A 17283-nucleotide genomic window follows, 5' to 3' on the forward strand; every position below is an offset into this window, starting at 1 on the left:
GTGAGTAAAAAACAAAAAGTTATTTGTGATTAATTTGCCGCTTAATTACGAGTTATTTACAAATTATTTATCATATCTACGACTACATGTAAAGAGATCTATAGTGTCGCCTTTAATATGTTGGAAAACAATCAATACAAATTAGAATTACTTAATAATAAGTGAAACTAAAGGGATGTATTCAAACCATGAATTTAGAAAAGTTTGGATTTTGTTTAAAAAACAAAATCACATGTTATTCAACTTGGAATTTTAAAATCTCTCCCTAAATCTAGTGTTATTGAAAATGACATTTTTATAAAGTCATTCAAAATCACTTAAAATCTATGTTATTCAAACAACAATTTTAACAAATCATATAGAATAAACTGTTATTGAATACATAATTTTTTTTTCTTTCAAATCCTGTAACAATAATTTTGAGAGATTTTAGGAGATTATGGATACATTTTTACACTAAAAATCCAATTTATAAAATCACACCTCTAGAAATGATATTTTAAAATATTTATTTTACAGAAAAAAAAAACACGGTAGCCGAGTGAATATATGTGGAACTTGACAAGAGCTGCATCTCATCTAGATCAAAACCACCAACGAATGTATCTACTTATCTCTCTGTCTTTGTCTTTAACAAGAAAGATAACAAATACTTTTCCAGAAATGATTAACAATTACTAATACATGACTTCATTTTGTTTTTCTGGTTTCGTAGACCAAAACAGAACACTGAGGAGAGAGATGGTAATGATAAGAATTATATGGTTATGTGTTTAATAGGCAGAGGCATGATGAAAGGATGAAAAGGATGAAAAGGGGAGGTGAACAGAAGTCTGTGGTGATATCATCGCATACACCTTACTCTTCTAGTGTTTTTAGGCCTTTGCTGCATATCACTGGCCATTTGTAAGAAGAACGAAAGAGGAAGAAGCAAAAATTGGTAATGGAGGAGATTAACGATACTGGAAATTAGAGAGAATAGTTGCTACTTTCTTTTGTTTTGAAATCCATTTTTTTCTAAAATCTTTAAAAATCACCGACTATAATCTCTTTAAATCTCATCAAGTCACAAACAAAATATTTAACAATTCTACCAAATATCCTAAAAACTCTCTAAAAATCTCTCAAAATCTCTAATTTCCTAAATCCCATAAAATCCTCCAAAATCATGATTTGAATATATCCCCTAGTTATGTGATTTAACACTAATGATTAAAGAACTGATATCATTACTATTCTTCTTTTTTTAACTTTGACTCAAACAAAATCAACACTAGCTAGTTGTGATGCACAGTAGGAGAGCTTTCTCCAATATAAAGTCCAAACAAGAGGCGAATCTAATTTGTGTGGTGTGGGCTATCGAGAGTATGGTCAGTCACAAATTGGGGAAGATTATCTTCGCTTTGGAGGATACTGTCTTGGTGGGTACGGTTAATAGGCCAAAGGCGTGGCCATCTTTTGGTTTTCATTCCTCTCAGATATTGTCTGTCTTGCTTGGGATAGATGAATAGAAACTCGTTTGTGAATCAGGAACTTCTAATAGAGAAGCTTTTCTCATTGCGCGTAGTGTGTCCGAAGATAGTAGGCTTCACTCGTATGTGGCAGCAGGGTTTCCCTTTTGGTTAACAGGCCTGTTCAACGATGAGAGAGTTGGATCCTCTATGTGAAATGGCCTTATGTCTTAATGCTCCTCGTTGGAGCCATTTTTTTGTAAAGACGCCGGTTGATCCGGAGAGTGTCTTAGATGGGTTAGTGACTAACTCTTAGTCCTTTTGGTCTCTGTGCAGGTGATGACTTTCCTCAAGTCTTTTTGTAACCCGGTAACTATTCCACTAATATAATTACAGTTGTGACAAAAAAAAAAAAAGCTAGTAGTGGGCCAATTCACAGTAATTAATTTAAATTTTGGTTACGACCATTATTGTATACATTAGATGACATTGTTTGCTTGTTCACTTGGTCACTTTACAGTTCCGTTCCTATGATTTTTGTTGTATTACTTTTTTTCGGTGGGAGGATTAGACTTTCCTGTAATCCCAGCCTGGCTAATTGTAAGCCAAGTCAATTTCTAATCTGGATAAGTGACCAACATCTCTCTAACGATACCACATGATTTAGCTAGTAACACCTAAACCACTCTCTCTTAAACAACAACACAATTAAGTACAGATATATATATATATATATATATGTTTTTTCTCATTATCACTCTTGTCTCAAAGTTTTAGACAAGGTTGTATCAATGTTGATCAAAGAATAATCTGTGTCTAATGATTTCTTGTTAGTCTCGGAGTTGAGGCAAGACCAATTGAAAGGAGGAATCGCATACGGGCCTTGGAGTATTCCGTCAGCTATCAATTTGTATGCAGCCTCAGTCATATGAATACCGTCCCACCCCACATACTTTGAAGGATCATTGCACGATTTCACTCCGACACTCCCACAATTTCTATTGAGGCTGAAGTTGTACGGTCCTCCAATACCACAACAAGCAGGGAAAGGTCTGTTCCCGAACCCTGACAGTAACATTGATTGAAAACTTAATCAATAAAAATCAGTTACTTTGTTTAGATTAAGTGGAAGAATAAAAAGGCTTACCGAATTTGGCTGGTTCTTGGAAAAGGCGCAACAGAGCATTGTAGTAGTCAGCGTATATAATATTGACATGAGGGTTGAGCTTCCTGAGTCTGTTGAGTTCTGCGTGAAGCTGCTCTTCGTGGTATTCTCCAAAATTATTCAACCATTTTAGACATCCTGTTAATGGATCATATTCTTCCTTGTTTGATGTCTGATATAATGTCAAATAGATCACTGAGCATCCTATAGGGAAATTTCCGGGCACAAGAAAGGTTCTGCCTCCCATAGCAATCAACTCCTGGAATCAACATTCCCCCCAAAAGCACCAAACAGGCAAACACATTATACAAACTGATTGGTAGAAACAAATATGTCTTGCTCCTTCTCCAGACTAGCAAATAAAGAATCCAGTTAAAATTGTTTACCGTGACTGCAGAAGAAATAGTGTTGATTACCAGCGGAACTAGCTCTTCGACTTCCTTAACAGGTTTGCGTTGGAAGAATGGGAAATTATAATCATTCCCTCCAATTTCTCCCATGAGAATCAAAGCATTTCCAATCATATCTCTACAATCTAAAAAAACATGTACAAGTGACCTCATCAGTTCACCGAAAATACAAAATAATCACTCCAAAAGTTGATCTTTCACTACCTGAAGGCGAGCCACATAGATTTGGTAAACTCTCCTTGAAGCTCTTTAGCTGAACTCCTAAACTGATGTTGCTGTAAGGAATATGAAACCCTCTCTCCTCAAAAATAGAGCTTTCCAATGCCGTTGCTGAAGCTATAGCAAAATTAACTCCTTTCTCAAAGTTTCCATTTTTAGATCCAAAGTAAGGAGGCACATAAGGAAGCCCCAAAAATTCAGCTGTATAAAGAAAACAAATTAGAGAACCACTAAATGTCTCACACTGCTAACTTGAAGCTCAAGAAACATAAAGATTAAAAAAACATTACATAAGAAACCCTAAAAATCCAGCTGTGAAACAGAACACTGATAACTTGAAGTTTTCAGATTTGTATAAAAATTAAATCGAAAAAAAAAAACAAAGCAGAGGATGTACAGTAGTTAACTCATAACTCTTTTTAGTTTCTTCTCACGGAAGTTCAAACACAACTATCATGATTTATTTATTTTGGATTCTTCTCAGAGACTATCACATGCCTAGACACGCACTTACATCTCGAGTTATGTGGAAAGAGAAGTACCGATGAAGTCTATGATGATGCGGCCGTCGCAGGAACGGCCAGTTGGGTGGTGGAAGAAGGTTTCTCCGTACGGCGGAAACGCTGGCCCGGGAAGATGGTTATGGTCAGAGAGAGCGACCAAGTTTCCCGTGTCGGCAATCGAATCGCCGAAGCTGATGATCGACTCGAAATTCCGGCACAGCGTCTCCGAGCTCACGATAGTGACCGTGACAAAAAGAGTAGATAAAAAGAAGGTCACGAGAGACGCCATGGGAGAGGTCCGGAGTGGTTTTTTTATTATTATTTTACAAATCATGTTTTGGAAAGGTTATACAAAGCCAATGGAGGGTAGGGACCGATTAGTGATAACTGATTATGACTACACGAACCTTTCTTTTTTCTCTCATAAATAACGCAATCTACTTTGTAACCACAAAAACTTGATACTTTGGTATGTGACGTGAATAACGTGGTTCAATACCCGGATATTTGGATCTAGATTTTTTATATTAAAATTAATTATTGACATTTATTATGTGTTTTTTAATATTTAAATATATATATATCTCATTATATAAAATTTGATGTCAAAGTACTCATTACCAAGATCGTATCAAATATATTGATTAGATGTTGACACGTGTCAAAAAATTTCATTTTCTACAAACGTAGTAGAACAGTTAATTATATTTACAGAATTTTACATGTTTATATTTTAAAAAAAATATTTTCTTAAATTAAAAAGGAAAACTAACATAAGCAATATATTTTCCATTGTATGCTAATTATATTATATGTGTGTTCGCAATAAAGTTTGACATGTGTAAGCAAAAACTTAATTTATTAAACATGTATATTAATCAATAAATAATGAATAACAAAGTTAAAAAGAATAACATAAGTTATTTAACATAATTTTAGTCGGATATAAATTGTATTCATCGTTGTAATATAAATTTTTATTGTAAGTAAGTACACAAAAACTTGAAAGAATAATAAACTTAAAAAGAAAAAATTTCAATATATGATGTGTATTAGTATAGTTTTACATGTTTTATTTTAAAGATTTTAATGCATGTAGTAATATCAGAAACGTGAAAAAAAAGTAGAAAAATGAGTTTGTAGGAATGAATTTTTGGTTAATTGATGAAAATTGACAAAAGTATTACTTATGAAATTATGACGTATAGAAGAATAATATTTAGGATATTTTTGGATTTCCAAAAATTTGGTGGATGTTAATTTATTTTTAATGATTATTTTTATTGTTAAATTTAAAATACTAACCAATAGACATATTTTCTCATATGATGCTCATATTATTTTTTTATTAAAATTTTCACTCTAATCCATGAAAAAGTGAATTATGGTTTTATGATGGAACATATAGTTAAATATGATTACTAAACTAAATGTCTAACGATAAAATTTATTTTAGATTAAAAAAATTTCAAATATTAATATGTATCATTTTTTTAAAAATCATTTAAGAATATTAGTAAGATTAATATATTTCTTGACATAACATTATTCTTATCATATATTCTGTTAATTTTTATTTATATTCTCAATTCTTACTAAGATATAGATTTGATATGACGTATTAATTGTGTTTGATATAAAATATTTAGTTATATGCATTAAGATGAATGTATAATTAAACTTAAAATATGGTTTATTATGATGATATATATATATTTAAATGGTTCTCCCTATCCTATAAGAGTTTTTGGGTAAAAATCCAAAGATTAATAAACAAGAAATATTATGTCATTTATAAAACTCCAACCTATAGGAAAATATACTGCATAATTCAAATAGTCATAAATTGTTATATTAATAAAAATTATAGATAGAAATTTGAGAAAATATTATAAAATAGAGCAAAAAAGCCGTAAAATTGTTATATAATGGAACTGAGAGAGTATAAAAATAAAATATAAGAGGTTCATATTCGATATTAAAATATTAAAATATAAATCTAAAAAAAAATATATTACTACTTAATTATTCTCAATAATTTTTTAAAATTTTTACCCGTGTAATAATGTGGGCTTTATCTAGTATATATATAAAGTTATTTCTAAAGTAATAATTCTATAAATTTTCAAAACATTAATATTTTATTTTAATTTAATATTTTTATTCGGATCTGTATATTTATGGATATTCAAACCAAATCGAAACAATAGTGTGGCATGGAACTGTTAAACTTCAAGCCCATTTCATCATCTCTACTTTGTTATCTATACCACTCACGAAGTGTTCCATTTTTGAAGATTGTATATTTTATCCCTAATTCTAATTCGAGATCTCTTTCGAGATATAACGTCCAAGACACCGAAAAACGCATGTTTTTTCCTTTTTAATCTCTTTTGAGGGATAGGGACCTTTGTCCGTAAAACAGCTCATGAGCGTGTAATAGGAAATGCAGGACCAGTCAATATCAAGAGCCGAAAGCGGTCAATTAAGCAAGTTCTTAGGCGATCCATCGATTTGCTGCCTTGGTGAAATTAATACCGTCCCATATCACATATATAATCGAAGGCACTTGACAATTCCCTTTCATGAATACTGCAAAAGAGTACATTTGGTAAAATACATAACTGTGAAAATATGTAGTTAAAAGGACGACACAATTTAGAAGTACATGATATTTCGTCGGTTCAAGGTCAAACTGTAACACTACGTCGTTGAAGTCAGCATATTTCGGATCGCTAATAAAAGCTTAGCCATCATTAGTCATGTTATTGGAAAATGGATTTCTCAAAATTTAATGGTTGTTTTAAGTAGAATACATACAAATCTAATCGTAATTTCTTGTTATTTAATTTAATGGATGTTTTAAGTAGAATACAAAACAAAGCTGTACATTTGAATTTAGAAAAAAAAAAAGAGAGATTTGGGTAGAAGTATCAAGATTCAAGAATGATTTCTTGAATACTTCTACAATTTGAATATTATTATAAAGATATTAAAATTACAATTATTTTGCTTTTCAGTGGTATGAAATTTAAATCGGCTAGTGAGTTCCAAAAAAAAAAAGGAAAAAATAAACAAAGGCTAGTTTGTTGCATTAGAAAAGAAGAAAACAAATATTGGATAGTCTTTGGTAAACAAATTAATACGGGTTATGTGAAATAATATGAACCGATTACATGCTATGAATCGTTAGTTGCTATGAATATGCATGTATATATAGTCTAGGCTGTGATAATAATTGATTGATTGACTAGCATTACCCTTGTGAACATACAGTATAGAAATAAGTCGTTCATCGTTTGTATTGCATATGGACGGAAATAATCTTTCGCACTAAGTATTTGATATACTCTTTAGATCATGGAGATAATGGCCACACTCGTGATCAGGTTTGAGGTCTAAAGTCTAGCCGTCTAGGGGCCATGAGTTTAACTGTTTAAGGGGTATGCGATACAATGTAAAGTTTGGGTGAGTTGGTTCGAGGAAATTAGCGGTGGTTGAGGGTTGGAATCCTCAGTTTGTAAATTTACAGTAAATAATTATATTTGGATGTGAGTAGAATATTTGAATATGTAATTAATGAAGAAACATGAGTAATCATTCAGCAATTTCAAAGGGTATCTAGAAAAAGACCAACTTCTCAATTTTTAAAAAATTTTGATATCCAAAAAAATAAAATAATAACAATAACCAATTGTTTTCCTTCCAAAGTCACAAGTCTATATGAATCATTTTTTAGTCTTTTTTAGTCTTTTTCTTCTCTCTCTCTTATTAATCTATACACTAGTGATTTGGATCTTAAAATGAACCAATTGTTTTCTAAACAAGGAAGGATGAATGATGACAATAAAATTTGAAAGGTATGTGGGAAGAATAGTATTCGATTCATCATCAATATAATGTTAAATGGTTCTTATTAATCAATAGAATTCATAAATACAGAAAACTTAAACCATAAAGGTTGTAATATACTGTAACGAATAAATTAGAAAAGCTAAATATAAGAATTTTCAAGCGTTTTCTCATCTTTGAAAATGGAATTTTCTCAAGATGGGATCGATAGCTAAACCAAGGCTTTCATATGCTGGATCATATAATGAATTTTTTATCCTGGAAAAAAAAAGAAAGTAAAACGATATATTAGTAATGATCATAAGTCTTTTTTTTGTTAATAGTGAATAATAATATAATTTAAAATAACTATAATAATATGAAGTTATATATGAAATACCTAATATAAAAAACATTATCTATGAAAATAATGTTAGTAATAATCATGTACTAAAGTACGGTTGTTGTAGTTTTGTGTTTTGGGACTAATGTGTCACAAACAATATAGAGGTAATTATGATGTTCATAAGAATGATTTTGATGAATAGATAAATAAATTTAGATCGAGAGTCTTATGAAAAATAGATGGGCAAGTATACACCTTTGTTCACCAGGAATGGCTACATTTGAATCGACATTGCTTTTTGGCAAGAGGATCCTCTGCATTATTTAATAAAACTGTATTATTTTTGTTTTTCTAATCAATTCTGCTTATTTTAGAGAGATAATATATACTATTACCATTCTTTGGGCAGCCGATGATGGTTCTCCTTCTCCATGCACAAACTGATTTTGATCATTTATTTTTCGACGCCCCAGAATAGTACTGGTCTGTAATGTACACAAATCATCAATAATTTTTTTAGCATATATATACTAATATAAATTTTTTTGATAAAAGTTATAATTAAATATTTATACGTATCGAGATATACATATGTGTGTGTATAAATGTTCTCTATATAAAATGTATATCTCGTTTCTATTTTTTTCTTAAAAACTAAATATATGTCTTGTTGTAGAATGGTCTTTTGATGTGGCCTTCAATAAACTATTTGAGCTCGTTTGTTATTAATGTTTAGTTTTTCTTTTAAATAATGTTTAGTTTTCTCACTGAAATTACTTATAGAAAAAGATAATCACATAGTTCATTCATCGAGTGAAATATATGGTACCTGTAGGGGAGTAGTCAATGAGTTTGTGCATGGATGTGTAGAAGTCTCTTGTTGAGGTTGTCTAAAGCTCGGAAAAGGCTGACCTACCAACTCATGCGCGTTGCCATGATGCCTAAAGAAATGAGAAAACTAAATGAGTTCAAAAATTAAATTGCCACAGAAGAAAATATCTCTTGTACTAAATTTTGTGACCGACTATATATCAATGACCGTCTATTATTAGTAATGTTCATAAGTCTCTTTTGTAGTCAATGATAAAATACTGTGAAATAAATATAATTAAATGAAGTTAGTTATAATTATGAAAATACCATTAAAAAGTTATATATGGACAATTTGTAAGTAGTAATCATGTAATTAAAGTACGGTTGATGTAGTTTTGTGTTTTGGGACAAATCTGTCATACTTTTGTTGGATCAGAACCAATATAAATATAATTATGATGTTCATAAGAATGGTATTAATATTGATGAGTAGAGAGATAATTTTATATCGAGAATCCTATAATAATAAAAACGACTTATGAAAATAGATGGAGGTGAAATGAAAAAATAGATGGGAAAGTATAAACCTATGTTCAACGGGAGGACTGGCTGCATTTGAATCAACATTGCTTACTGGCAAGACGATCCTCTGCATTATTATGATGTATTTTTCTCATCAATTCTGTTTATTTTGGAGAGTAACATATATTTATATACTACCTTTCTTTGGGCAGGCAATGATGATTCTCCATGCACAAATTGATTTTGATCATTTCTTCTTCGATGCCCCAGAATAGCACTTGTCTGTATTGTACACGTATCATCAATAATATTTTTTATTTTGATAAAAAATCTAATTTTGGTATACATATCTAGCTATACATTTGTGTGTGTATAAATGCTCTCTATATAAGATATATTTCTAGTTTTGATTTTTTCTTTAAAACTAAATATTGTTGTAGAATGGTCTTTTGATGTGGCCTTCAATAAACTATCAAGTGAAAGTAAATAATCAAACACGTTGGAAAAAAAAACCAAGTGATCGATGTGGGACCTTAGATAACAAAGTAGCGATAGGGCACCGAGCTCGTTAGTTATTAATGTTTAGTTTTTCTTTTAAATAATATTTAGGTTTCTTACTGAAATATAAGAAGAAAGATTATCACATAATTCATTCATCGAATTACAGGTACCATATATTTTATTCGATGAATGAATTATGTGATAATCTTTCTTCTTATATTTCAACCTGTAAGGGAGTAGTCAATGAGTTTGTGCATGGACGTATTTGTGTAGAAGTCTCTTGTTGAGGGGGTTTAAAGCTCGGAAAAGGCTGACCTACCAACTCTTGCGCGTTGCCATGATGCTTAAAGAAATGAGAAAACTAAATGAGTTCAAATATTTGTATGAACTTCCCTCTTTTGAGCCTTCTTTATTTTCCTTGTATTATCTAAGCTCTAATTTGTATGAACTACCCTCTTTTGAGGATTTAAGTGAATAAAAGTTCTTTTGTCCAAAAAAAAAAAATGAGTTCAAAAATTATTTTGCCACAGAAGAAAAAATCTCTTGTACTGAATTTTGTGACCGATTATATATGTTTGGACTTAATAATACCTGGTAGAAATCGATGGTATTTGAAGTTGTGGAGAGGTCACAGAAATTTGATTTTGTAAAAGATGAGTCCTGCATTAACCCAAATAATTCAACAGATACATATAAGAAAATTCTATATAGGAAAGAGAGATAGGATTTCAGATAATACACAAGAGATACTAAACTTAGAATAAATTAAAAGAATATAGAAAGATATATATTTGGTAGAACTCCGCGACATTTGAGGTTGATATACATTTAAAGAGATTGGACCTAGAATAATATATATACCTAGTAGTAGTAGACCTTGGCATTTGAGATTGAAGACGACGCATAGGTATTTGATTTTGTTGAGGAGTCCTGCGTTAATCCAAATAATTTTAACAAAAAAATACATAACTATGTTAATTATAATATAATTGTAACTATTAGGTGAGCACAGATATTAGAGAAATCCATATAAAGGAAAGATAAGAAATTAGCATGTATAAGAGAGACTGAACTTAGAAAAATATATTAAAAATAAAAAGTACCAAGTAGAGCTCGAAGACACTTGAGATGGAGGAGGCATCATAGAATTTTGATTTTGTAGAGGACAAGTCCTACGCAAGACAAATTATTTAACAGAGAAATATAAAATTAAAATTAAAATTTAAAAGAGACTAAACATAAAACAGTATATATACCTAGTCGAGCTCGACAGCATTCGAGGTTGAGGAGGAATCATAGAAATTTGATTTTGTTGAGAATCATTCCTGCATATTAACCCCAAATGAACTTATCTATATAACTGTAACTATTTGGTGAAACAAAAATATAAGAGAATTTTATATCGGGAGAGTGATAGTATTTAAAATAAAATATCAGAGATTAAACTTAAAATAATATATACCTGGTAGAGCTCGATGGAATTTGTGGCCGACAAATGGTGTTAGAATTTTGACATATAGTTGTGAAAAGAAAATAATTCAACAATTAAACATATAGTTGTGATCTTATATAATGATATATATATATATATATATATATATATATATATATAAATAGGAAAGGAGTACCATATTCTTAGTTTTACTTTGTAAGAGGAATCACAAGACAACTTGATTTGAAGTTGTAAATAGTATTTACGGAAAAACAGATGATCTTACATAACCAAATCTGTAACCATCCTTGGGGGGAGATGTTCGTCTTCTCTGTTTGTTAAATTTCTTGGAGGTGGCTGCTGTTCGTACATGTTGAAATGTGAACCAATCGGACCATGTTGGTACGCCGGATACGACGGGTAATTTTCTGGTCTGTATTTCATAAAAAAAAAAGACATTAGAAACATTAGATCAATGTTACATGTATATTCAAAATTAATGTATTTGTAACTAATTTGTTACGTACACAGGTGGTGATAGAAACTGATCTTGAAGATGATTTGGTAACTCAAAAGAATCAATCAATGGCTGCTGACATGCATATCCATTGTTTCCTTCTTCGGTTTGTTGAACAATATTTATCTGGCTCATGAAAAATATATTAATCAGAAAGTAATCAATGATGGTTAGTTTTGATGGCATATAGTAATGATCTTATCTGCCTAATTCATCGAAAACTAATTAAAAGTGGAAAAAAGGAAATCTAACGTAACATTGCAGAACCACCTGGCTCCTGAAAAGAATTCAGCATGTTCTGTAATAAATCTTCTTCATTTGATTGTTGTAAATATCCATTTGAATTGGATAATGGCTGTTGTTGTTGCTACGTATAAGCAAAATGAAAACGAATTTAATTATATCTTAAAATTGATTAGATTCATGGGACATTCTCAAAAATACCCTTTTTTTCAATTCCCTTTTTAAAAATACCCTTCCATGTTGACCATTTTTAAAATTACCTTTCTTTTTGAACAAAATGATCAAATTACCCTTTCTTTAAATGACAACAAGAATGTACAGTCACCAAAATCAAAAAAAAATTTCCCGCCAAAAATAAAAAATTTTCCCGCCAAAAAAAATTTTTCCGCCAAAATCAAAAATTTTCTCGTCAAAAAAAAAAATTTCCCGCCACAAAAAAAATTTTTCCCGCCAAAATCGAAAAATTTTCCCGCCAAAAAAATTGAAATTTATACCTTATAAAAACATTGTAAATCCTTTTAAACACCTTGTAAAACCTTGTAAAAGTATTTACAAGGTGTTTAACAACCTTTTAAAAGCGTTTACAAGGTGTTTAAAAACCTTTTAAAAGCGTTTACAAGGTGTTTAAAAATCTTTTAAAAGCTTTTAGAAGGTTTTAAACACCTTTGAAAGCGTTTACAAGGTGTTTAAAAACCTTTTAAAAGCGTTTAAAAGGTGTTTAAAAACCTTTTAAAAGAGTTTACAAGGTGTTTAAAAACCTTTTAAAAGCGTTTACAAGGTGTTTAAAAACCTTATAAAAACATTTTAAAAGCATTTACAAGGTGTTTAAAAACCTTTTTAAAAACATTTTGAAAACCTTGTAAAAGCGTTTACGAGATGTTTAAAAAACCTTTTAAAAACCTATTAAAACCTTTTAAAACTCTTTTAAAAATCTTGTAAAAGCGTTTAAAAGGTGTTTATGGTTTTTATAAGGTTTCTTCTACCTTATAAAACCTTTTAAAAACCTTGTAAATTTTTTTTGGCGGGAAAATTTTTGGCGGGAAATTTTTTATGTCGAAAATTTTTATCAAAATTTTTTGGACAAAAAAATTTTTGGCGGGAAAATTTTTTCGAAAATTTTTTGGCGGGAAAATATGTCGGAAATTTTTTGGCGGAAAAATTTTGTTTTTCTTTTTATTGAATAAAATATTTTTCATTTAAGGGTAAAATGATCATTAAAAATTAATGGAGGGCAAAAATAAAAATTGCCAGAAAAGAGGGTATTTTTGAAAAGGGGTATATCAAAAGGGGTATTTTTAACAAATTCTCTAGTTTTATAGCATATAGTCTAATCTGGTTAATGAATATACATTCATTAAAAAAATGAAATTTGTAATTTACCATTGTAGAAACATCAGATTCATGAAAAGAACTGAGCATGTTTGGATTTAATAAACCTTGTTCATCAGATTGTTGTACATATCTATGTGAATTGGATAATGGTGGTTGTTGCTGCTGCTTAGGCGAAATAAAAATGTTTTCAGTTATTAAACCATACTAACGGTTTAGTGATATCATATAGTTTTATAACTGCCTCATAATGAATTGTATATTGAGAAAAAACTAATTAAAATAAGATAATTGAAATATATATATATATATATATATATATATATGAAATCTATTAACTTACCATTGTAGAAGCATCTGCCTCTTGAAAAGAATATATCATGTTTGGATTTAGTAAACTTTGGTGATCAGATTGTTGTGTTTGTTGTTGTTGCTGCTGCTGCTGCTTACAGATGAAGTTATTAATATATTATCATTGATTGTTTAGCTATAGCCTATATAGCATACAATATTCTATCATGCTCATGAATGTGAAAAAAAAAAAAAAAAAAAAAAAATCAATAATTTACCATTGTGGACACATCTGACTCCTGAAAGGAATTGAGCACGTTTAGATTCAGTAAATCTTGGTTATCAGAATGTTGTAAATATCTAAGTGAACGACACAATGTTGTTCTTGTGGCGCCGGCTTAGATAAAATGAAACGAATTTAATTATTAGAATATGTTTCCATGAAATGTATAGCTTTTAAGACCTTTAGTTATAATGATTAAATGTTCTATATAGTGTGTAAGAGTAGGTAACATACCACGTCAGGTGGATATTGTGGTATTGTTAATGACTCTGGCAATGGGTCTAGACTTGGTTGTGTACTCGTTGTGGGAGTAGCCTCGCTTATTGCTGGAACGAAGAATAATCCAGCAAATACTTCGTCCATGTTCTCAATTTCTACCATTGTAGGATCTTGCATAAACTCCTTTATATTTCACAAAGGCAACACTTCCGTTTATTCATCGATATAGATTTATCACAATAGAGTTTTAATTTTATATAGAACTTGAAGCACGACAAAGAAAAAAAAGTATACCACTGATTGAGGAAATGGTTCTGGTGACGGGGGAAACCACGAAGGACTAAATGGCAAACTTTGATCATCGAGCATATTGACTTGTTTAACTGGAAGATCGATACGTACCTGAGGCATAATCATAAATTGAATTAGCAAATCCCTTTGGTTACAACAATTCGTCCCATAAAAATTTTCAAACGAGAAATTAATTTTTGTATACCGATATCAGATAAGAGTATGAATTGGAGAAGAACATCAAACTGAATATACTCTTTGAACCATTGTGTATTTAACCACACAAAAAAAAACTTTGGTTTAACCAAAAATAAAGAAAAAGTTACTTGATCATTTCAATTGATATTATGAGAAAATTAAATTGCCAGCGTCTAGTTCATAATTATTTCTTCTTCCCTTAGAGAAAGCCATTTTTTGCCTTTGCAAAAAGCCATTTTTTCCTTTTCAAAAACATTTCTTCCCTTTAAAATAATTTTTTTCTTAAATTTATTCTTAGTTTGAAAAAAAAAATTTGAGAACTGCTTAGAGCTTCTAAAATATCAGTATACAAGAAAAAAAAAGCCTCTAGTTTTTAGTCCATCCATCATATAGACAACACAGATAACTTTCATGAGGACTTTCATCTTAATATATGAATAACGAAATATCAAACTAAATAAATATATGTGTTTGATGACTCCAAAAACAATTATCTAAAGAAAAAAAAATGAAAACTAAGAACTGATATACAAAGAGAAGAAAACAAAACATAAATTAAAATCAAAGAAGACAAGAAATATGTATGTTGAAAATCAGTATATGATCTTTATTCATTATCTAGACAGAGCTCTATTATGTCTCTTTTGTACAATTCAATAAACCTTTTATGTAGATCTGAATTGCAATAGAGCTAAACTGCAAAGAAAACAAAAACGAGAAACACACTTACAAGAGAGTTTTGAGTAAAAAAGGTGAGCGATATGGAAACTGGGGGAGTTTTGAGTATAGGTGATATTGAGAACCATACCATATAGGCATATATATACCCAATGTCCGATGAAGAAAGCTCTTAGTTACCTTATCATCATAACGACACGTGTTGAGCAGTTTTCTATCTTTTTGCTTTGCCAATTTTTGTGTATTTTTTTACTTTAAAATATACAGTGAAGAAATTAAAAAAATACACTATTTGTTTTTTGTTATTATTCAGTATTAGTAAATATACTTGGTAAAAAATTATTTTGATTAATTTCACATAATTTATAATTTATAAACAGAAACACTAGTTAGTTCACTAAAATTTCTTCAATAAGAATATTGTTTAATGTAAATGTGAGTTTTCGTGGCGGCGCCGCAAATTATAAAACTGGTGAAAACTAGTTTATATTTCTAAATAATGATAAATGAATAAATTAAGTTTAACTGTATTATCGTTATATGGTGCTGCCAATTGTAAAACTAGTGAAAATTAATTAACACTTTTAAATAATGAGAATGAATAAATAAAATTTAACTATATTGTCGTTATATGTTGCTCTGAATTATAAAATTACATGTAATTTTTTATGGTAATACCGTAACTTATAAAATCTATAAATTAAAAAGCAATATAAAAACTCTTAATTATTAAATTTTTACTAATATTTTTAATAGTAAATTAGTTTATACAATATGTTGTACCTAACTAACGTGAAAAAAAATTAACTGAATACTTTGATTATTATAATTATGCAAATCTCAACAAATTAGTTGTATTTTCCAGGAAAAAATCTACAACATAATTTGATTTATTTATGTAGATTTCATTTTTAGACTAAAGACAATCCCAAGCTGGAAAAAAAAGCTGTGAATTGACAATGAGTTGTCACTAAATCAGTGGGTTTTAATTAAAATTAGAAAAGTCTTTTTGTATTTTTCTTCCCAAAAGGTAATATATTTTTAAAAAGTAAAGCATAGAAATAAAATGAAAAAGAATATATATAAAAAAGCATGGAAGGTTATGTTAGGAAAAAAAGACAGAGATACAATGATTGTTACAAGTGCTATTTACATGGATTCTACCCAAATCTATTACCGTTCGTTGCTTATGATGATTCTCTTCAAATGACACGACTAATATTGTTACAGCTTTAAACTGTCTGTTTTCTTTTTGCAACTGTTACACTTTTTTAGAGATTTTGTCAAACATGGAAAGGTATAGAGACCAAAAAAAAAAAAAAAAAAAAAAAGGTATAGAGACAAGATAATCAGATTTGTTTTTTCCTTTTTGATAATTTTGACATCTCATGAAGCTATTTTCTTTTCCTTTCTTTTATTTTTATGGGGTTTAGATATATTTGGTGGATAAGAAATCTACAAATGTATAAACATTTTTTCCTTTTCTTTTTAGAAAGGTGTATCCTAGAGAAAACGGTTGAACACTGATTTATGTAGATTTCTTTTTTATTATTATTATTACTATGTTGTAAGAGATTCTTTAGGCACAAACAAAAACTAGCCTCTACGCAAATTTGGCGTTTCATAAAAAACTAATGTAAACCATCTATATATGCAGTTCATACTAAAATCTTTAAGTAACCATTGTGCTTCTATATTAACCCGTTAGCAGCCCATTAAAAGATTTAATATATAATTTAAAAAATCCTTTTAGCTTATCTTGGAAAAGAAACTCAGTAAAATTCAACCAAACCAGAATCAAAACTGAATAGAACCCAAAATTCTTAGAAATGTTTAAAAAAGTTATATAAAATTATTGAAAAATTCTTTAAAAATTCTTGTAAAGTTATTGATTTTTTTTTTAAAAAGTCTTATAATGTTATTAAAAATTTCTTAAGTAATTCTTAAAATTAATCAATTTTCTATTTCATATTCAAAATAAAATAATTTGAAGTAAACTTTAATATAAATTTTTTTATTTTCTATTTATTACATGTAAAAT

The 17283-nt window shown here is 29.4% G+C and overlaps 1 protein-coding gene and 1 pseudogene across 4 annotated transcripts; both read right to left on the reverse strand.

Moving 5' to 3' along the window:
- Window positions 1-2113: 2113 nt before the first annotated feature.
- Window positions 2114-4147, reverse strand: LOC104757207 (GDSL esterase/lipase At1g28600). 3 transcript variants are annotated; one of them, XR_015587121.1, is made up of 6 exons: window positions 3788-4137; window positions 3231-3446; window positions 3076-3151; window positions 3003-3028; window positions 2599-2875; window positions 2114-2516 (listed from the first exon to the last, which is right to left on the reverse strand). XR_015587121.1 is itself a non-coding variant. In XM_010479936.3 (5 exons), the coding sequence occupies exons 1-5, from the start codon at window positions 4080-4082 to the stop codon at window positions 2206-2208; spliced, it is 1248 nt and encodes a 415-aa protein (XP_010478238.1). In that variant the 5' UTR covers window positions 4083-4147; the 3' UTR covers window positions 2114-2205. The 3 variants fall into 3 exon arrangements, 2 of the variants coding, with proteins under 2 accessions (XP_010478238.1, XP_019094736.1); XM_010479936.3 differs by having other exon boundaries at window positions 3003-3151; window positions 3788-4147; XM_019239191.2 differs by having other exon boundaries at window positions 3003-3151; window positions 3760-4035.
- Window positions 4148-7688: 3541 nt separating this feature from the next.
- LOC104759482 (uncharacterized) lies at window positions 7689-15341 on the reverse strand (annotated as a pseudogene). Its single transcript, XR_015587483.1, has 19 exons — window positions 15295-15341; window positions 14370-14477; window positions 14087-14258; window positions 13852-13970; window positions 13626-13724; window positions 13334-13447; window positions 11978-12077; window positions 11721-11931; window positions 11480-11626; window positions 11018-11086; window positions 10865-10933; window positions 10623-10691; window positions 10353-10421; window positions 9459-9542; window positions 9373-9387; window positions 8755-8866; window positions 8321-8410; window positions 8181-8239; window positions 7689-7858 (listed from the first exon to the last, which is right to left on the reverse strand). The product of XR_015587483.1 is annotated as an uncharacterized LOC104759482 (transcript).
- Window positions 15342-17283: the final 1942 nt, after the last annotated feature.

The sequence above is a fragment of the Camelina sativa genome, chromosome 17 (genome assembly GCF_030686135.1).
Source record: "Camelina sativa cultivar CO46 ecotype springtype chromosome 17, ASM3068613v1".
Lineage (NCBI taxonomy): Eukaryota > Viridiplantae > Streptophyta > Magnoliopsida > Brassicales > Brassicaceae > Camelina > Camelina sativa.